At 31.5% G+C, this 23,362-nt stretch overlaps 1 protein-coding gene and 1 long non-coding RNA gene across 6 annotated transcripts; one reads left to right on the top strand and one right to left on the bottom strand.

Annotated features, from left to right (window-relative positions):
• Window positions 1-1,438: 1,438 nt before the first annotated feature.
• Window positions 1,439-9,170, bottom strand: LOC129302225 (uncharacterized). Of its 4 annotated transcripts, none has more exons than XR_008591214.1 (6): window positions 8,957-9,170; window positions 8,736-8,789; window positions 8,468-8,589; window positions 8,096-8,184; window positions 7,366-7,560; window positions 1,439-1,725 (listed from the first exon to the last, which is right to left on the bottom strand). It is a non-coding gene; the product is annotated as an uncharacterized LOC129302225 (long non-coding RNA). The 4 variants fall into 4 exon arrangements; XR_008591215.1 differs by lacking the exon at window positions 8,096-8,184 and adding an exon at window positions 6,922-6,985; XR_008591213.1 differs by lacking the exon at window positions 8,096-8,184 and having other exon boundaries at window positions 8,957-9,169.
• Window positions 9,171-20,499: 11,329 nt separating this feature from the next.
• LOC129303260 (protein PHLOEM PROTEIN 2-LIKE A10) lies at window positions 20,500-22,575 on the top strand. Of its 2 annotated transcripts, XR_008591442.1 has the most exons (2): window positions 20,500-22,400; window positions 22,557-22,575. XR_008591442.1 is itself a non-coding variant. In XM_054942455.1 (1 exon), the coding sequence occupies exon 1, from the start codon at window positions 21,064-21,066 to the stop codon at window positions 22,318-22,320; it is 1,257 nt and encodes a 418-aa protein (XP_054798430.1). In that variant the 5' UTR covers window positions 20,500-21,063; the 3' UTR covers window positions 22,321-22,492. The 2 variants fall into 2 exon arrangements, 1 of the variants encoding a protein (XP_054798430.1); XM_054942455.1 differs by lacking the exon at window positions 22,557-22,575 and having other exon boundaries at window positions 20,500-22,492.
• The last annotated feature ends 787 nt before the right edge of the window (window positions 22,576-23,362 follow it).

Genomic DNA, 23,362 nt, shown 5'->3' with positions numbered 1-23,362 from the left:
TTGAATCTCTTCCTATCTAATTGTTTGTTTATGTTGATTTAGTGACTCCAAAATTTTTTGAAAAATTTTCTTTATTTTTGTAACCTCTCTGATGTTAAACCGCATTTAACTCCAAATTATGGTTATCCAGGATTTAACCCTCAAAGGATTACCAAATTGTAAAACTTAGTAAAGGAAATTCTTAAAATTATTTCAAAGGAATCCCAATTTTCGCCAATTCAAATCCCAAACATGATTCAAGGACTCTAAATTAGAGTTTCTAAAATAAAGCAGAAGCTTGAAAATTAATTGGGACCCAAATAATGAGTTTTAAAACCCAAAAACAAATTCTATACATAAAATGACACGTGTGCCGCAGCTTACAGCTCATGTGCCGCAACATGTGTCCTTTGTGACAAAACATTCTTAACAGGTGCAGCTTGTAAATGAGATGAATTTGTAGTAAGGTGAGTTTAGTTTTAGCTAATCACAACTTGGGAAGGTATCACTTGCATAGGAAGTAGAGGAGCTTTCATTAGAGTTTTTAATGGAACCTGTAGTGGTAAAGGTGCTAGAATGGATATACCACACTTATAATTAGGCTCCACAAAAGTTACTATAAACTCCTTTGAATTTAAGGTAGGAGTTTGAATCTCTTCCTGTCTAATTGTTTGTTTATGTTGATTTAGTGATTCCAAAATTTTTTGAAATTTTTTCTTTATTTTTGCAACCTCTTTGAGGTTAAATCGCATTTAACTCCAGATTATGGTTATCCAGGATTTAACCCTCAAAGAATTACCAAATTGTAAAACTTAGTAAAGGAGATTCTTAAAATTATTTCAAAGAAATCCCAATTTTCGCCAATTCAAATCCCAAACATGATTTAAGGACTTTAAATCAAAGTTTCTAAAAGAAAGCAAAAGTTTAAAAATTAATTGAGACCCAAATAATGAGTTTTAAAATCCAAAAATAAATTATGTACAGAAAATGACACATGCGCCATAGCTTATAACTCGTGCGTTGCAGCGTGTCTCCTCTGTGCCATGCGCCGCGGCGTGAGGCGCCATGCACCACAACACATTGCATGAAATTTGATAAATCAATGCTGTCATTTGACAGCACGAGGAGCAAACTTCTGATGCATCCCAAATTGCCGTCCAACGTCAGATTGAAGTAGTTTCAATATTTACACAGAGCTTTCTCCTAACTCTAACTAATGGCACAAGTTTCACATTTAAACTCATTTTCTATAAAAAGTTGGACACCTAAACCTACTTTAACCACATTTTCACAAAATCTCCCAAATAAGGTGTCCCAAGCACCAACCCTCCAACCACATTCAATGGACTCTTGTGGACTCGTGCAATGCACTACACACAATCAAACATACTTATATCATAAAATCATCACTTAACCCCAATTTTCACAAACATAAAAAGGGGAGGAAAAGTTGCACATAATCAACAATTTCATTCCAAATTTCTCAAATTACATATGTTTCTACTTGCACAAATATTTTGGCCCTATCTACAGGTTCACAATAAAAACTCACTAACTCATGGCACAAAATACACTAATTATAAACAAAATCATGCAAGTAGTGCACAAATCATGTCAATTAATCCTAGTTGACAATTACATTAATAAATACACATGTAAGTAGCAAAAGAGAGCCATATAAAGGATTACTCCAACAATCCTAAACCTCTGTATGTTTTCTCCAACTCGAATCCGATGAGTTAAGTCCTGAAAATATTGAAAATTGAGGGGTGAGTATAACCACTCAATAACCAAGTTTTACTTAACCCTTACAGTTGTATATTAATCATAAATAGATGCAATTAGGCAAACAAGTACATATATCACATAACACTAGGCCATGGTTCACAAAACTAACAACCATATGACCAAACTTGCCACAAAATACTATATCATGTTATTTTGCAAAAACATAACTCAGGGTCATAAAAATAACAACTATGCGCCCTCAACACATGCCGGGCCACAAAACTAACAACCATATGGCCAGACTTATATGCATGATTATATACCAATCTTATATCCTCCTGTTACCTCCGACACGAAACCGGTGGCTATCTCGTGGCTACATCCTTCACGGACTAACCTAGCCTTTTACTTGTGAGGAGCTACCAGGCTAAGGTGAACTCATTCACTTATATAATCCAATTTCCCCCAATACTAACAACCATAGGGTGTCGTATCCCTAATCTAGCCTCCTCATGAACCGGTGGAGACTAATTAGGTTTGAGTCCCTCGTAGAACAAGTAGGATAGTCCAGAAACAACCATAGGACAAAGGCTACCTCCCTATTCCAACGATCGGTGCCAAGGGTAGTTCCCAATTTCAATGATCACTATCAATACCATGTGAATTTCAACCAATATATTCCTCTCCCTAGGCGAACTCCTACCAATGATCATGCTATGCACATGTTTCACATAATATGCATTTTTTAACAAATGATTCATAACACATGAACTTACATAATATAACACAATTCTCCACCTATAGTAATAATTCACAATTAATTTTGCAAAACATCAAGGGTGGCAAAATCAAAGTCTTCTTTCTTAAAAATCACTTCACAAATCAAGCACTTTGCCAATATACGTCATCAATTTTACTCATAAATCACATTTCATAAAAACAATTAACATTCAACTATAAAGATTAAGTTCCTCCCGGTTACCTCAAACCTTTGAGAGATCAAAGGTTTATGCCTCACTATACCAACTTCCCAAAGCTTCAACAAGCTCGAATAGTGCCAAAACAAACCTCTCTATATCCATACCACAAGAATATCATCATTATCTAACTCTTAAAGCTTATTAACACAAAACTCCACATAGACTATTTTTAATCAACTCATAATCAATACCCACTCATACCTAATAGGGTCATTAAATTTCACTAATGCACCTTATCATTAGTAACACCTCAAACCATCATTAATGCATATTAAACACTCCCAACTACCATTTTGATGATAATTTTTGGATAATAAATGCTCCCATGGGTCATCCACTTCTAAAATTCTCAATGTGGTGTTCCAATACATTAAACAACTCCTTGTATACTCATTATAACCACTGGAATCAGACACATGCTTCTGTGAACCGAAAATTTATTTCCTAACTCAAACCCTACCATAATTCATCATAAATAAGGGAGAGAAAGAAAAACAAAGGCACCATAATTTTACCTTGAGTGTTTGAAAGCTTCAATCTAGCCTTAAAAGTACCTAATACTGTGCCCTAGCAAAGCCAAAGTCAAGCTCTTCATTTCCTTCTTTTCTCTTCTATTTTTGCGCAACACACGAACTAAATTATCAAAATTTTGGCCGTGCATCGCGACACACGATGCCTTCAGCCATGGCGCATGGCACAGAGAAGTCCGTTACATTTAAATTGCCTCTATGCACCGCGGCGAACCAACCATGCGCCACAACAGTTGGCACAGAGAATGGTTCTTCACTTTTTCCTCCTCTTTACTTGCTCAGGTGGCTCGCCATCAATCCAAACTCACTTCTAGGGCTGAAATCACATCAATTTTGCTAAGTTAAGCTCCTCTGGCCACACACCTCATTAACTCACTAATCACCCTCATTAGGTTAATAAATCAGGATTAAAATTTTTCAAATGTTACAATTTTTTATATAAATGTACACCTTCTTAAATTTGATGTCTCAATCCAATATTGGATTCAACATTGTGACGTTGACTTCAGCTATTCACATTTCAAATTTGACATCAAAACTTTCATCCTTGATAATCTGTCGTGCATATTCAACCCTATAACATGCTTCATAACCATACCATTGATCATATGCATACCAATATTGTCATCATTTTTCAATTAGTTTCCTCGAGTAGCCTTTGCTATATTGTGGATGTCCAACACATCGAGGTGGGGTGCCATAATAATTATGGCACTTCCTATATGGGCATTCATGGTAATATCCCATTTAAAATCATGAACATATGAATTAAAAATTACTCTTCAAATATTTTATATGATGATATGTGGCTTTGAGGAAGATCTGAATTATTTTATGAATCTCAACAAGAAAAGCAACATAAGGAAGGGAGGTGGAACCAAGCTTTGGTACCAAATTGATGTAAAACAAAAAAGGGAGAGAGGAATAGAGAGAAGAGAAAGAGGAGGGAAGGAGAAAGGAAACTCTCAAAAACTTTTATTCAATAATACTTAAGCTGAATACAAATGAAAAAACTAGCTCTATTATAGAGCTCTAAAAATAATAAAATAATAATAATTTAAATTTAAATGCCAAATCTAAATCTAATCTTAAAAATACTAATATCTAAGATAACAATAAAATAAATAATAAATCATAATTCTAATGGACAAAATCCTCAATCAAATATCCCTAATGGGTAATTCTAATATATTAAATAAATCATAATTATCTTAATTAACCATTATTCCATATTCCATCACATATAACTTGTTAACTCCCACACACTCACACCACTATCTTTTTTTTTTAGTCAGACACACCACTATCTTTGGATGTGCATAAGGGGCTGAGGGTGTCTCCATTCTCATTTCGTGCATTTCCCTCCACTTCCTCAAAACGACATCGTCTAGAGTAGGAGGAAAAAAAATGAAAGCCAAATAATGTTTCATTTTCGTCTCCACCACCATCGCGCGGGAACTTGGCTTTTTTTTCTCACTCTTCTAGAACAGAGATGTGCTCACATAGCAGGAAAGAAATTCTAACCAAGGAAAGATTTTGATTAAGAAAGGATTTTAATTGTAATTTGGTATGGTTCCATTTTTCTCCTATGTACTGATCATTTCTATCCCTCATTTAAACATAAAACTTACTCAACGTAGTTTCCATTCTCTCTCTTTCTCCCTTACATTGGTCATTTTCCCCCCTATTTTTATGTTTAAATTTATTTTGAAACACATTACTAATTTGCCATGGACTTGTGCTGCATAGAAATTTTTTTCATGATAGTCACAACTACAAGAAAGCAATGCTGACCATTTAACACGTTATTATCCCTTAGCTTTGCATAAATGAATGCATCACTAAGCTCTTGGGTTATTTTTAAATTCATTAACAGTTTTTTGTTAACTCTCATGAATAACAATGTTTTTTATTTTTTATCTGCTTACTCTTGGTTTTAGTGTTTTTGTTTTTCAGCTTTTCTTGTTAGCTTTAAGTAATGGATACAAGTATGACTCCAACAGTTGGTCTTGAATTTGATAATCTACAAGAGGCATGGCAGTATTGGATTGACTATGGTGGAAGAATAGGATTCAATGTTAGAAAGCAAAACTCTAATAAAAGCAAGAAGGATGATTTTATCATATACTGTAAATATGTTTGTTCTAAGGAGGGAGTGAAAAAAGCAGACAAAAGAGACTTTAAGACTAAGAAGCCTCAAAAGGAAACAAGAACAAGGTATCAAGTGAAAATGATAATTAAAAAGGAGAATGAAAGATTTAGAGTTAGTGAACTATTTTTGGACCATAATCACCCTTTAGAGCCCCCAAAGACTATTCATTTGTTAGCATCACAAAGGAGATTACCAAAAGCACAAGGCTATGCTTTGGAGGTTGTTGAAGAATGAAAATACAGGGATTGAGAAAAAAGCCTCTTTTAATTTAATGAGCAAATATGCAGGAGGGAGGGATAATTTGGGGTATACTAAAGAGGAGGTAAAGAGTTATCTAAGATCAAAGAGGCAACGAGACATGGTCTATGGTGAAGTTGGGTTTCTACTTCGCTATTTTCAACAACAATTAACAAAAAATCCTTCATTTTTTCATGCTTATCAAATGGACTCAAAAGAGCAGATAACTAATGTGTTTTGGGTTGATGCAAGTATGTTTTAGGGATGTCATTTCATTTGATACAAAATACTCTACAAATTGTGACAACAGACCACTTGCCATTTTCTCAGGTTTCAACCATTACAGAGAAGTAGTGATATTCATTATTGCTTTATTATATTATGAGACCATTGAGTCTTTTAAATGGCTTTTTGAAACCTTTTTACAAGCACATAAGGAAAAAATGCCATTTATTATGTTTACTGACCAAGATGCAGCAATGGCAAGAGCCTTAGAAGAAATAATGCCAAATCTAAAGCATGGCTTATGCACATTCCAGATCAATAGAAATGGGGTGAAATATCTTGGGAACTTAATGAAAGATGGCTCTCATTTTCTAGGTGAGTTTAATTGGTGCATGTATCATTGTAAGGAAGAAACAAGGTTTGAGGAATCTTGTAAAGAATTATTATCAAAATATAATGTAAAAGAAAATCCATGGTTGATGTCTATTTACAAGTTAAAAGAAAAATGGGCAGCATGTTATATGAAGCACTCAAAGACTCTTGGTATGAGAAGTACACAACTTAGTGAAAGTATCAATTTATTTATAAAAAGTTGCACTAATCCTGAATTGAATATTAGTCAATTCTTCAATGTCTTTGAACAAGTTGTTGTGGATAAGTGGTATAATGAATTGCAAAGTGATTTCAACTCACGTCAGAAGTTGCCAAGGTTGATTTTGAAGAGTTCATCTATGCTACAACAGCTTTCTCAAGTTTACACACCACCAATTTTTGACTTGTTCCAGCATGAGTATGACTTACATGATGCTACATGTATAAAAAAGAGGAAAGAAAGAAAAATAGTTGCAAATGATGATGCTTTTGTTATTGATTATGTAATCACAATGGTTGATAAAAAAGGAGAGTAGAGATTGACATTTGAGCCATCAAGAGAAGATAAAGAGGCTGTCATTACTTGTAATTGTAAGAAGTTTGAACAATGGGAAATATTATGCTGTCATACATTGAGGATATTACTTGTAATTAACTGATACACTATTTATAGTATACAAGTCTAACATAGATAGTTGCAGGTAGAAATTTTGATTACCTTGGAATCCATTTGGGATCACAGAAATTCAATCAAGCACAAGTCAAAGGAGGTTCAACCCAATCTGTTTATCCAAAAGGTTAATTGGCTTATGTCTTCTATTTGCTTTTCTATTGTTAACAAGTTGGATGCAGGTAGAATTCAATCTTTCACTCCAAGTAGATTTGATACTGAAATCCAGAAAGCTAGAGCAAGGAACAATTGGTTTCTTTTTGTTGACTTCCAAAAAGTGAACACAAGAAGGCACAAAAGTTTAATGCTAAAAAGATTATCTTTCTGCAGTATCTTTATCTATCCTTTTTCATAATTTTGTTGACTTCTCTATGGACTGAATTTCTTCCTTTCCACCCATCGAAAAACAACGCTGACAATTAGAAAAATTCAAGCTGAAACAGTAACCTGATTTGATCATTACGCAACAGCATTGAACCAAATAACACTTACATGTTGAAGAAGCTTCTCTTCAGGAATTATAGAGCACAATCACTTGAGCATATCTTGATGTTCATCAGATGATACATACAAGGCAAGTCAAGGAAGAAATTCAGCCATAATTTTGACTTGTAAGCTGCAAAGAAATTGCCACACCAATGATGCCTACTCTTTAAATGAAATGTTCTCAATAACCAAGGGGAAGACCTGCCCAATGCAATGACTTGAAATTGGAATTTGTAGAAGTTGGTATCAAAAATGTACATGGATGCTTGGTGAAAGAAAAATTTACAACCCAAGTATGCCATGAAATTATCTAACAGCAAATAATATATACCATAAATATTAAATATATCCACATATATCATATTTGGAAAGGCATACTCTCCATAACAGCACCATTTTGATTTTCCATACATAGAGAAAATTAAGATGGGTTAGTTTGTCACATAACTAAAACACCTCTATTCAATTGCTGAAGCCAAAATGGTCATCAAAAGAAAAGAACTGCTTTCTACCAAAGATTCTTCAATTGTTTAAACTTTATTATGTGTTTGGTTATATTCAGGCCCAAAAAAAAAAAAACACTTAAATGAAGGCAGGAGATAGGAAAAGGTCAATTCAAGACATTATGCAAAGAACATCCTTGAAAGTTGATTATAATATTCAAATTTACCCATTAACTTTGAAAATCTCGTAAAACAAGGAATGAATGATGCCACAAGAATCATCATATATTTACCTGCTCCTCTTCCTTAAACATATGCTGGCTAATTGATGTTCGAAGGGAACCAGTGCAAGAAGCTAATTCTCTACGACAGCCCTCTTCCTCTAACAAATTAGAATTTAGCAGATTGAACAATTGACCTTCTAATAAATAAATAAATATGATCATGGAAGAAGTTTTATTAGCGCTCGCACATTGGTTTAACAATAATCAAATGATAAAATTCAAAGACAAAGAAAACTTCCCTAACCTAGTGTCTTGCAAATTCAAGGACAGACAATGAAAATGGCATATATAAGCAATTCAAAAGTCTTATGCTTGACAGAGAACCTGAAGATGCCTTCTTCCAAATAAAATAACACATAGAGAGGACAGAAGATTGCTTACAAGAAGTTCATTCATATCAACTAGATGTTTGAATTCTAGCCCTTTCTTCCAAAGAACGTCCTGGAAGCACAAAACCAAGAAGCATGACCTCCATGCTAAAAAACAAAATCCTGCATGAGGAGCTTGCAAAACAAATAAAGAAAAAGTTAAAACACCATAAATGGCAATGCACAAGTGAGAAGTTACTACATCAACAAAAACTAAACTCAAGCCATGATGCGTAGATAATTCAAGCTTGGCTTGTAGGATAAAAAGTAAAGAAAATCACCGGCTTATCAAAGATTGATGCATCCCATGCTAGCCCAGGATTAAGTAGTAAGATCTACAGAAAAGATGAAATTCAAATTAACATCACTTATGGCAAAAAAGGAAATAATGTCATTCTGTAACCTAATGAAACATTTGAAATATTAAGAAGGGGCTCATCGAACTAATGATGAAGCAGCAATAGAAACGAATCACAAATTTTTTTAATGGCTGCTCACTGACTCTGACGATGATATTCTCAGAGTCTCCGTCATCACGTCATTCTCGTTCTCCACTTACAAATCAAACATGCTCAGCCATCGTTCTGCTGCCATGGATGGAGTGAAACTTATTGTCGCCGAGACTATCAACCCATTTTCAAAATCTCAAACTTCAGCCTTTACGCACGCTTCGAATGGTCAAAACACAGAGGGAGGGAGGGAGGGAAATTTGAGATTTAGGGTAGATACTGGAGGGAAATTGGGACCGTGGGTTTTGGATTCTGAACAACTTCTACCATACAATTTAAATTAAGGCCGTTTGGTTTTGATTGCATTTCCCATTCAGGAAAGACTTTTGAAAATTTTTAGATATTAAAGTTGTTTAATTTTCTCAAATATTCCAAAGTCCATTTGAAAAGTACGTTTAAAAAATTCCAAAAGTCTATTTATTCCATTTAACTCTAGGTAGCTTTTTGAAAGTGCTTTCAATAATTTTGTTAACAGATGATTCTTTTGCCTAAAAAATGCACGGCTAATTCTTGAAATACTTTGATTAAAAAATTTGAAAATTTTTCATATTTAAACACATGTTTTAATAAAAAAATTAGCCAAATAAAAAAAACAAAATTATTAAAAAGAAGTAATATAAAAAAAACTGTAATAAACAATTAAATACTTTCTTTAGAATATTGTGATAAGAATTAAACATCCTTCTAAAAAATGCCTTATACTATGAAGAAGGGATTGATAATTATATAAAACATTTTTAAAATAAAAAATTTTAAAAAATATATCAAATATTTGTTATATTTAAAATAAAAATTAACTGATTTAATTCACACATAATTAAAATAAGAGTAATTGTCTCTTAGATTTGACTATAAGGGGAATGACAGATACATCCTTAGAAGACTAATTAATTTAAATTAGGTCTCAAATGTCAAACTTTTGCAAGTTTGTTTCTTAATTTTGTAATTTTATTATGATAAATTTGTAACTTATTTTTAAAATTTTAACATGATTGAAGAATAATTAAATTATTTTTCTTGTTAAAATTTAAAATACAAGTTGTAAATTTATCACAATAAAATTGCAAAATTGAGAGTTAAACTTGCAAATTTCTAGAGTTTGATAATTGGAGCCTTATTTGAATTAATTAGTCCTCTTAAAACCTCTCTATCATTCTGCCTTGATTATAATTAGATTTAGTTTATATATAAAAAGATTTAGTTAAAATTTTAATTTATCCTGTTATTTATTTTAAATTTTGTTTATTTATATCATAGTATTAATATATTTTGTATATGATAATTATAATCGTACACATAAATACTTTATTAATTAATCTCCCCCCCCCCCAAAAAAAAACCACATACACTTATAAATCTATCATACGATATCAAATTATTATTTAAAATAATTATAATCACACAAATTTAATTACTCTCTCTCACTTCCATCTTCCTCTCCCACACTTACTAAATCAATTTTGCTTGTCAAATCAAAATCAAATAGTCTAAAATTAATATAATTCTCTTCTTTTAATAAATATAGAATTTAAATAAAAATAATCTTACTTGTATTACCGTGCTAAATAATAATTTTATATGAAAATTTACAAGTTAAAAATTTTAAATTATAACCGTTAAAATCAAATTTGAATTCTTGCTACAATATTAGCTATGAAACTCATAACACCTCTCTTATACACTAACATATTCTCTCTTTGCCATGTTCACAAACCCTCAATCCCTCATGCACACTCCTAGGTACACACTATCTCTCTACCTCATTCTTCATGGAAAATTGGAAATATGTGCGTACTTACTTGTAATGTCTATCTTCCCACCCTTTTCCTCCCTCTTTCTATCCCCCCTTCTCAAGACCACATATAGTGGTGAAGCTACTCATTGGTGAGGATGTGCAAATGCTACCCCTCACCACCTTCTCATAAGCTTGTATTTTTCTCTCATATACACATCACTCTCTCTTTATTGATATGTCTCTCTCCCTCTCTCTCACATGCTACATTATTTATCTCTCTCCTAAACACAATTTTTTTAAATTATTTTATATAATATTTACTTCAAAATTTCTTTAAAAACAAATATTTATTATATAAGTATGATTTTAAAAAAAATAAATAAATAAATAACTTGCAGTGGTGACAATAAAGTTGTCGCCATTGAAATGATTCTACGGCGACTAACCATTGCTGCTAAATAGTAGTTTCAATGGCAACAAAACAATGTCACCACTAAATCTAATCTATTAACTTTGACATCTAGCAACAACAAGAAGGTCGTCGCATATTATTTGACATTCAACAAGGACTATACATTATTGTGGCTAAAAGTATATCTTTCAGTGGCAACTTTTGTTGTTACCACTGAAAGGCAGACTTTTGACGATGACTTTTTGTTATCGACACAAAATATCACACTTCTAGCGGTGACACTTTTTGTCACTGCAAAATGTGTAACTTTTAGTGGTGACATTTTTAATCGTAGCTAAAATTCATCACTAAAAGCCAATCTTTTTTTTAGTGTATCTACATTCACATTCATGTACGTATATGAAAAATTGGAAATTCCTCTTGTGTTTTTCAATTACTTTATAATACTGATTTTAATTTTAGGGATAAAGAAAATTTTAATCATTTAAATTTGCCTCAGTTATTGATTTGGTCTCCCAAATTTAATTTTTATTGATTTGGTCCCTTAATATGTTTTCTTAAATTTTCATGTGAGTCATTTAAGTTTTAAAATATAAATTGACTCTCAAAATAATTTAATGTGTAAAGTATAGTAATGACTTGTTATGTATATGTAGTTGAAAGGGAACAAATTAACCCTTAAATTAATTTACTTTTTATTAATATAATAGCTTACACTATGTTTTGTTCTCATTGTTTTTTTAAAATTTTAGAGATTTTTTCCTATTTAAATAATTATACTTATTTTCATTATCTATGCTATCAAATTTTAATAGTGTAACGCCCTTTCTAAACAATAAGGACCAAATCAATAACCGAAGTAAACTTAAAAGACTCTATTGATAAAAATTAAACTTAAAGGACCAAGTAGATAATGAAGACAAATTTGAAAGACTAAAATTTTTACTATCCCTTAATTTTATTTTAATTTTCTTACATCCTTTGTAATAATTAATCATTGATGAAGATATTTAATATGTGGGTTTCAAGTTATTAATAATTGTGTATCTAAGTTATTTTAGTGAAGAAATGCATCTCTTTCTTTTTATTCAAATATGTAAGACCAGATGTTACAAAATACAAATGCATGTAAATGTGCATGTGTGTTTATTGGCTAATTTGTTGATGAACATATAATATATGTAATGCTTACTAGTTGGGATTCATTAGGTGAAAATGACTTTGTTGGTCCAAAAATAAGATTGAATAGCTAGATTTTTTTAAATAGGCCATTACAATGTACAATATATGAAAGGCCAATCATATACACAACTTGATACAACACATATATAAGGGGAAAAAAATGCACTTCACATTATAGCAAAATATGATTTTTAAACCCACATATCAAAACCAGTTAATGTGCCAACGATTTAAAAATGGGGGTTGTGGCATTCTCATAAATAAAAAAGAAGTGAGGATGATTTCTAAACCGATTAACAAAGGAACCAGTTTAAAAATTAATATCTAAACTAGTTATAAAATAATAACCAGTTTAGATATATATTAATATTTTTATTATTTTATTTTGAAGAGATATCGAAACCGGTTTTTATGAATGATCGGTTTAGATATTGATTTATAATTTTTATAAATCATTTTTAAAGATATCCTTTAACTTTAACAATATCATGGAGGTAAGTTATAGTACCTGCTACTTTAACATATATCATATAATCATGATAGATACAATCTAAAAATAATGTGATATGAAAGTGACAATTTCTAGTCAAAGTGATATATAGGAGAAAGGAAGATTACCTGATATATACACACTTATGCTAGTATCTAAGACTAGTCCCTTATGATATCATTTTGTGGATTTCATAAGCATGGATATTGTGCATATAAGAAAGGCAATCTAAGTTTTGACTGTAGAGGGATTAGATTGGCCGAGAGAAAAGTGTATATAGGTAAATTTAGAACACCTAAAACATAAAGTAACATAAGATCAAATCAACTTTAGGATTATTTTGTGCTAATTCTTAATCGGATTTCTAGTACAAATGATTGTTGGAGACGTTGAGCCTATGCAGTCATGGCAAAGAATCTTTTATGAAAAGAAGGAAGAGAAAGAGATATGACCAATAATATCTACCCCAAGAAGTGTGAGTGGGAGATGTTGGTTTTTGACATATAGTACACCCATGATGGACCAATATTGTTGGCCCAATCCCACATTATATATTAGAAGGTCAAATTAATAAGGGAAAAATATGAGGGTCCTTAACAGCAAAATATCCCAAAATTCATTTTGAGTAATGAGAAGGAACGGTTAAAGTGTTAACCATATGCAAGTTGCATTTATCTTCATGCATGGAAGCTGTTTAGCAAGTGTATGTGAAAACTATATCTCTTATGGGAAGATATTAATGATTCAGACTAAGAAAATCACTAGTGCTCTTTTCTCTTCCGCTCTTCCTCTCATTAGAAAATCAGTAGTGCTTTTTTCTCTTCCGCTCTTCCTCTTGGTGCATTTGCTGTAAACCAAGAATTGGGTTCGAGTAACTCTATTCATCCACATAGAGGTATGATCTAGTGTAACTTATAGGTACACTTTCAGACTCCATAAATCTACATATGTATTGAATAAAATTGGTAAATGATGTTTAATCAAAACCCAAATTGATATAAGAAGCAATTGGCAACAAAATACTATTGTTAAGACACTTTAATGGTATTCCTTTAAAATGAAATGGTAATTAAGAACAAAAAAATATTTATGAGAAGCCAATAAGAAAAAAATTAGACAATGACTCAAGGTCAATAAAAGGGAAAAAATTAAAAGAAATTAGTTATATGCAATCATTTTCATGTCAAGGAATCATTATCTAAGTCATTTAAATAAATTAGTTGGAACATTATATTGATCTCTACTTCTACTTGAAGTGCAAGTTTTTTTTCTTTATGTACGTGTTGAAATCAAGTCAGTGTACATTGATCTCTACTTTTTCTTGAAGTACAATTTTTTTCTTCATATATATATGCGTGTTGAAATCAAGTGGTGTATATTGATCTCTACTACTTGAAGTGTAATTTTGTCTTGAAAAAAATCACTAACAATATTTTATAGAATTAAAGTATATTTTTACTCTTGTACTTTTCTTAGAGGAGCACTAGACATCTTATACTAATAAGTGGAGTATTTTTTCCTTAAACCATTTTCTAGATGAGCAAAAAAACCCTTTCGTTAATGGATCACTAATGGAGAGAGATTTTTGCTTCTCTAGAAAATAGTTTAAAGAAAAAATACCTCACTTATTAGTATAGGGGTGCCCAATCGAGGAAAATGTAAGGATAAAAATGTACTTTAACTTAAAAATAAATATTAGTTACTACTTTAATTTAAGCAATGACTCTTATTTTGACAATGATTATAATGGAATAAGAAATTATGAAATTTTGTTCCATTTTGGTACCAATAAAAAAGTAATCATTACTTAAACTAAAATGATCATAGATACTCACAACACTTAGATTTTAGTGAATTAAAAATTTACACAAAGAAAGTTAAAATTGATTGTTTCATTTTAGTCATTTTCAGAAAAAAAGTAATCATTACTTTAACTAAAGTAAATACTAATATTTATTTTTTTATTTTAAACTAGGGCTATTTTGGAAATTCTACAAAAAATTATTAATGTTAGAAAGATCCCTAGAGACTTAAAAAGAATCATGAGATTTTGCAAGATTTTATTATCATTTCCATAGTAACCCTATTTTATAAAAACATATTAAAATAAGAAAATCAAATTAAAACTCCAAAACATTTATGAAATTGAATATTAAGAAGAATTAAGAAATGGCTAAAAGTAATATTTATATGACTAGAATTAATTATTTTAGTATAAATATCATTTTTAGTGATAATTATAATATATGGGAAGTATATAGATAAAAAAAATATTTGTATTCCTATATAGAATAACAAAAAATTATGTAAATTAAATAATATTTAATTATTTAATTTATTATAAATATAATAAATTATTAATATATATAACATATTTATAAGATTTAAAATTTTAAATCTGTTCCATATTAAATAAATTTGATAAAAATAATTTTTAAATACAAAAAATCAAAATAGATATATTTAAATTAAATATTGATCATGTTAATAAATGAAAATAATATAAAAATATGTGTATTTTTAATAATATATTGATATATATGTTTTCATAAGGTTAAATAATATATATTTGATTTCTTATATAGTGACATCAGACAATTTCAATTCAACTGGTGAAAAGGTGAACACTAAGGCATCAAGAAGGATGATGTTGCAAGTTTAAGCATGTTGGAGGCACATATAAAACGAATGGATGGTATGGCGCATGTGCCTAATAGATGGTAACATAACAATAGAGCCCAGAGGTGATGTGGCCAGTATGGCTTGGCAATGATGTGGCAGAAGGTGCCCATCAAGTGATGATGTAATAGTGGAGCTTAATAATTTAGTTTGTATTTTTTAGAGATGGATTTAAAGACAAACATTTAATAGAGGATTTTATAGAAATAGATTTTTTTTATGAAGATTAGATATGACAATTTTTATTAGAGATAAATCCATCTTTACTTAGAGAGGGTTTAAAAAATATGTCTCTAATTATTTAGTAATGTCTCTTTTTGAGACATCGTGATATTCACCTCAAAATTTACTTCTACATGTTTAGAGATAGATTTTTCACTAATTGACGACATATTATTAGTCATCTCTAAATAACATCTTTTTGTAGTGAAAGAAGTTGCAATGCTTAACTAATTCAAAGTCTATTATCTATTTTTTAATTTGCTTATTTTTATCACTTAATTTCTTTTTGTGTGTGTGATGTGCCTAATCTTGTTTGTCTTTATGCAGTTACTATTTCCTTAAAATAATGTTAAAGAATATTTTTATCCTTTAACTATTTGTACAGGAACATCTGATATCCTAAATTTTTTGTTGTGCAATATTCTCTTAAACAAATAAAAATGATAAAACATTATTTTTATTGTTAACAAAAGTTAATTTTGACTAATAGTGAATTCAAAAAATTATAGATAAAAATCCAAAAGTTATAAAAAAACTCAAAAAATTACAAATAAGTATAAGAAAATTAATGATGATTAAATATCCTAAATTAAAAATAAATATGAAGAGAAAAATGTTATTTCTTACCATGTAAATTATCAAAATACCATTTTAAGTTTGACTGACTACTTTGATAGGCTACCGAATAATTATTAAATCATCATTATTAGTAACAAAACTTGTAATTAATTAAAAAAAATATTAAAAATTAATTTTACTTTTAAATTATTTTGTGAGAAATATCTGATATTCTTATTATGAAGTGATGCAAAATAATTTATGAACAAATTAGATGGAACACCCAGCACCTACTAGTTTTCCTAAACCAACGGACTTTTGTTCCATATTGTGGGGTCCGCACAAAATTAACAGGCCGCAGGCTATTGGACATGTGGACTTCTTCTGTTGGCCTTCTCTATTATAATCTTTTTGTTTCTAATCTCTTCTCTAGCGAAGGCACCGAGCAAGTGAGACTGAAATCTAAAGAAGTTCTCTAATCACACACCTCTTGGATGAATCTGATTTTGACTTCTCTAGCAAATATTGGTGATGGTGAGGAATCAAGGTCAGAAGAGCATTTTAGCGACTCTTTGGACAAGATTCATGGTGTATCCTTGCACCAAAAGTCAGAGTCTTGGAAATAGTCATCGAAGTAGGAAACAAACATGATGATCGGCATCTCCGCCAAAGGAGAATATATTCCATAATTTTAAAAATTCATGTAAATAATTTGTTTTAAAATAGTAAAAAGAAATGCATTTTGAAACATTATACATGGTGAAAATATACCAAATGAGGCAAGACATTGACTAAACAGGCGTAGCCTCTTTATTTAAATAGACCTATATATTATAAGCTTAAGTGAAGTTTTTTTGTTAAACAAGTTAGGCCAAAATTTAAACAAGTCATGCAATCATGCATGTTTAAGTAAATAGGCTAGGTCTATTTACTTGAAATTTGGCGTGTAAGCTTATTTGTTTATATTTGAATATTAAATTTATATGAGTAAATATTATTTATTCTCTTATATAAAAATAAATAAATCTATATATAATATATTATAATTAAATTAAATTAAATTTTATTAAAATATTAAAATAAATAAATAAGCCTATAGAGACGTACAACTTAACCAGTTTAACAAAAAGGTCAAGCTTAAACTTATAATTAAGTTTATTTATATAAATAGATTAGGCTTGTTTAGCTAAGATTTGTCAAGTATTCGGCCTAGATTAGTCTGTATGTGGAGATTGATCGCACCTATGCACATTACACCTCTTAACAATGGTTATTTTATTGTTTCTTTCATGAAGGAGAAAGACTTAAATTATGCCTATCATGAAGGACCTTGGATGATTGATGATCACTATTTATTGGTCCAAAAATGGCGAGCGAACTTTAACTCATGGAAAGCAAAGAGATAGCGTAAGATTGTGGCTTGGATTCAGGTGACAGACCTTCCCCTGGAATGGTATAATGTGGAATCAATGTATCACTCTCAAATAAGGGAGGTTTTGTTAGAATGTGTGTTGAGCTTGATCTTAGTCAACCATTACTTCCACCATTCACTTGGTATGGTGAGGAATATAAGATAGCTTATGAAGGTTTTCACATCGTTTGCTTTCATTGTGGCAAACATGGCCATAATAGAGAAATTGGTTGACTAAAGTTTGATAGTGATAAATAAAAATATTGGCTTATTGCAAGCTAAAATGGCGAAGGTGCAAGGATCGGAGAATCAGGTTTCATCTTCAAAGGGGATTGAGAACATAAACGTAGCTGCCAGAGACAGTGTTGATAGTGAGTGGCTTCGGGCCTGAGATGCTGATTAAGCTTGATTTTAGAGGGAGAATTATGAAGTAGGATACTAGAGGATCTCCTATTATTTTGGGAAAGATTGGAGAGAGAGATAAGGTGAAAAATATGTATAGAATAGTCGAGAGTTCAGTTTCAGTTGCCGAGCATCACCATCTAAAAAATTTGAATGGTATAGATTTTATAAAATTTATTTTTTATTTTTATTTTATATTTTTTATAAAAATTATAAAATTTAATAAATTTATTTTATCATCAATTTAAACAATACAAATTTAATTTGTGTAGTCTAATTTAATATTCATTTTTTAAAAAAATTTATAAATTGACCATCTAGGTGTACTCTAAACAGACTAGATCTATAGTACATCTAAATGATCAATTTATAAATTTTTAAAAAAATTAATATTAAATTGAATCACTCTAATTAAATATGTATTATCTAAATTCATGATAAAGTATATTTATTAAAATTTTATATTTTATAATTTAATAAATATATATTAAAATATAAAAATAAAACTAATAAATCTAAACAATTTAAATTACTCATCAGGTGATGAGCACGATGGTGATGAGCGTCAAAATCGATTGCAACAGCTGAGAGTAAAAATATTGACAGTACACATGGGGGTTATAAAAATGTCTTTGGTGAGTTGCATGGCTTCTAATACTTTGGGAAAGAATTATCTAATCAAAAGATATCAAAGTGGGTCCCAATGGGTGAAAAAATGAAGGGTCGTTCAAAAATTAAAACAAAAGTTGAGGAGAATATTCCTCCAAGTAGGAGAAGGGTTTTGTCACGTAAAAAGCAAAGTGAAGGAGTATTATCAAATACTATTAATATTCATAATTCTTTCTCTATTTTGAAGAGTGGGCTGCCACAAGAGAATAGGCCTAGAGAGTATCAAAAAATAAAGAATTAAAAGTTATTTTTAAAAATTATTTTTATTTTAAAACTATACATAAAAGATCACAAATGCCGTTAAATTTAATTATAAGTTAAATAAATTACCAGATGCATTTACTGACCTTAAAAGAATTATCAAGTCTCATATTTCAGCTAAAAATATTCTTATTAGAATTGATATTCTAGTAAGACAATTAGAAGTGCAAATGAATCTATATCACATTTGAAGCGTGGTAGGCCAATTAGTATCAAAGATAAAAATCTTAGAAAAAAAATGATAACAAAATAAAGATGGCATAGTTGAGGATAGGGCTGTAAAGTAATCCTCCAATCCTATTTGACTAATCTGATCTAAGAAAGTTTGATCCTATTAAAAACTGATCCTTTAGGATTGAAAAGATTAAAAAGGTCAGATTGTTTCTTCAGGTTAGACTGAACAGAAGACTGGGCATTTAGATCACTTGGTCTAGTCTTATCTTGTTAAATTTATTTAGTATGATTGTAATTAATTTACTAATTATTTATAATAATAAATTAAGACTATTAATAATTTAGTAAGTCTGGTTCCCCACACAATCGCACACTCAAACTAATTACTTAATAATCTAGATCACTTGGATTGCAATTGAAACTCTTTTTTTTATTGTTGGGAATTATTATGAATTTATTATGATTATAAGTATTTTTATTATTTTAATTGAGTTTATTAAGTTGAAATGGATTATTGCCTCTTATGGAGGAAAAAAAAAAGGTTAAGTAATGGGCTAGTCTCCCAATCCTATGAATTAAGTTCGGTCCTGTTAATTTTTAAGTTGTCATTGGACCAAACCAAGCTATTGATTGTCTAACTTAATCCTTTTCATAAAAAAGACCAAACTTCAGGTTAGGTCAAAGTATAGTCTCATCTACTCCTTTGTGCAATCCTACTTGAGGAGGTTAGTATTATATAAGAGTGCAAAGATATAACCAATCAAAAGACTCAAGAAGAGGTCTAGGTACTTAAAGATAATGAAGAGATCTTAATAAGTTATGTTACTATGAAAAAAAAAGATGAAATTGAAAAAATATAATCATTGATGACATATTTTCACATAATGTTGATGTGAAAATAATGAATCAAAATAAGAATTTAAAATCAAAATTGATTGAAGAATGTATACATACAAATGATTGGCCAAAATGAAAAGAATGCAATTTAAGCAAAGTTAAATTCACTTTCAAAACATGAAGTTTTTGGATCTATAATCTAAATACTTAATAATATAAAGCCAGTTGGATATAAATAGGTATTTGTGTAAAATGAAATGAGAAAAATGAAATTATTAAATATAAAGCTCCATTAATAGCACAAAAATTTTTGCAAAAATTTAGTATTAATTATGAAGAGACATATTTTTCCATAATACATACAATTATGTTAAGATATTTAATTAATTAGACAGTACACAACAAATTTAATGTGCGCCTAATAAATTATGTATATTAGTAAATAAGAATTTCTCTCTATTATTTTCTTTTCATTTTTTATATTGTCTGAGCTGAGCGCGCGAGCCTTGGAGTCTTGGACGTTGAGGGATTCTTCCGAGGAATTAGGACGCTGAGAGGATCCGGATCCACCCCACCCTCCTTTTATCATCCTTCGATCTCCACCCGTCGAGCAGTGTCTCTGTGTCTGGTTCTCTGTCGAAACCGCTGGGCGAGTCAGAGTGTCTGGTTCTCTGCTCTGAGCGTCTCCGTCCGTCCGTCGTTTGGGCTCAGTTTTGGTTCTCGCACTATCGCCGTCGCCTCTCGATGTCTCGCACTTAGCTCGCGATCGAAGAGACGAAGACCTTCTTCCTTCTTTGGCCTTTGCTCCGTTCAGAAATCAGAACTTCTCTCGTCTCCTCCCACGCCACACTTTGTTCAGACTTCAGAACTTTAGGCGCAGGAAGAACCACCGATTCTTCCTCTCTGTAAATTTCTACCGAAAGTTTTCTGGGCTTTGATAATCTTTATCCACATATATTTTCATCTCCTCTGCCTACCACCTCCAGAGCTTCACGCTCTCCGATGCTAGAAATTTCGGTCCTCGTAATTTGGAAAATCTAGGGTTTCTGTTTCGGCATTTCGCCTGCTATGGACCTTCCCTTGCTGAGGAAGGGTTTAAATTTCTCTCGCCGGAACAAGAATTGGCTTATTTTACTTGCTGTTTTTGGAGCCTCCGGTTATGGAGCTTGCAGGGTCTATCACTTGCCCTCTGTTTCGAGGAGGAGGAAACGGTTGATGAAGCTCTTGGGAGCCTTAATTTCTCTTGCTGAAATGGTTTCCGATTCTGCTGACACGATTGCCATTGTGTCCAGGGACATGAAGGAGTACTTGAATTCTGATTCCGATGAAATTCCTAATAGTTTGAAGCAAATTTCCAAAATTGCGAGATCGGAGGAGTTCTCTGCATCGTTGTCCAGGGTTACAGAGGCATTGCTTGTTGGGATGCTGCGTGGATATGACTCCCACAAGAGAAATGATCCTAACTCGGAGGTGGCTACGGCTAGTTCCAGCTTTTCGGATAGGGTATTGGAGAGGCTTTTCTCCAAGGCTGGAACTGGTTTCGTCTCTGTTGTCGTGGGTAGCTTTGCGAGGAATTTGATTTTGGGCTTTTACTCAAATGGTGGATCGATCGATAACTACAATAAGGGGGCTTCGTCGAAGTCGTCGGATGTCCCTGGATTGGTTAATGTGATTTGCAATGACAAATGTAGACAGGTAATGGGAGATTGTGTACAAATCTTCGTGAGCACCGCGGTTGCGGTTTTTCTTGACAAGACCATGGATGTCAACACTTATGATGAATTTTTTACTGGACTGACCAATTCGAAGCACCAGGACAAGGTCAGGGACATTTTGGTTTCTCTGTGTAACGGTGCTGTAGAAACATTCGTAAGAACGTCTCACGAAGTATTGACAAATCCAAGCGTAAAATCAAATCCACGTTCTTCCTCGTCTCCTGTCGTTCCAACCTCAACAGAAGATGGATGCTTGAAGCCTGAAGCATATTTTCAGCAAATTAGAATTGGAAGCTCTACGAGCGGAGTTCAGGATAATGGTTGGCTTGAACAGATTTCATCAACACTGTTAATACCAGCGAACCGAAGATTTGTGCTTGATGTGACAGGAAGAGTGACATTCGAAACGCTTAGATCGTTCGTGGAGTTTCTATTATGGAGGATAAGTGATGGCATGAAAAGAAGTCTGGGTAAAGTTCATGATGAGGCTGTTGGCAAAGGATTGGCACTTGTCAGATATGTCGGCGCCAAATCATCCGTTATTCTTACAATGTGTCTTGCAATGTATTTACATATTCTTGGTGGTAGTAGGATTGCCATGTCAGCCTAGTTTGATGGTTATTTCAAACCCATAAAAAAAAAATAAATAGTACTTTTAGAATCTAGGGACAACAAGTAGATGTTAAACGCCTATATTCTTTCCAAGCATTTAAAAGTCTTGCAATGTATTTAGATATTCTTGGTGGTGGTAGGATTGACATGTCAGCCTAGTTTGATGATTATTTCAAACCCATAAAAAAAATAAATAGTACTTTTAGAATCTAGGGACAAGTTGATGTTAAACGCCTATATTCTTTCCAAGCATTTAAAATGGACCTCATATTGTGTTAAAACGCTTGGCTATAATGTTTAATTATCTTCTTTGCTATACTGAAAATATGAAATGTTTTTGACTGGTGTTTGGTGCTCTTCATTTGTTAATTTCTGTTCATTCTGATGCGTGTATGCAACAATCTTTTGTTGAATTCAATGTCTTATTGTACAAAAATTTGGGTCAATCTCTGTAACGTGTACAGGAAAGCCCAAAGATAACTACGCAACCAGCTCTATAATTGTTAGTTTATAGACAATCCTTTTTGTAGCTCTATATATAAAATGATTTTATTGCCCTACAACAGTTTGTGAACACAGGACAAAAAATTTTACCTTGCCTTGTAATATTTATTTTCTTCCTCCACAAGAAAACTCAGTTTTGATATGAAGTATTCTTTGATTTTTGCAATCATATGGCTTAGGAAACGATTGACTGTATGCCTTTTAGTTTGGGATTCTTCAACACAGACTACCCTAAGTGCCAAGTGCCAAGTGCCGGCTATTTTTACATCTTGCTTCTTTGAGTAGTTTGCTGCTGGGTTTTTATCAGACTAATTTTCTTGCAAACGTTGGTGAAGAGGTTGGATTCTTTCATATGCTCATCAACTTTAGAGTTTGGAGAATGGGGGTTGGGAATGAATCCATTATTTTCGTTAGCCGTTCCTGATTTTACACCAGTAGAAGGAACTTTCATTTCAATAACTTCATAATTTGCTTCCATAATGGATTGATTAGCATGACTCTTACCAAGCCGTTATGCTTGAAATTCTTTTAAATCA

This window comes from Prosopis cineraria, unplaced genomic scaffold (assembly GCF_029017545.1).
Source record: "Prosopis cineraria cultivar Desert tree isolate PC_DT_omini unplaced genomic scaffold, ASM2901754v1 PC2, whole genome shotgun sequence".
In the NCBI taxonomy this organism is placed as follows: domain Eukaryota; kingdom Viridiplantae; phylum Streptophyta; class Magnoliopsida; order Fabales; family Fabaceae; genus Prosopis; species Prosopis cineraria.
The sequence above is the reverse complement of the archived record's forward strand: the minus strand, read 5'-3'. Positions and strand labels throughout refer to the sequence as shown.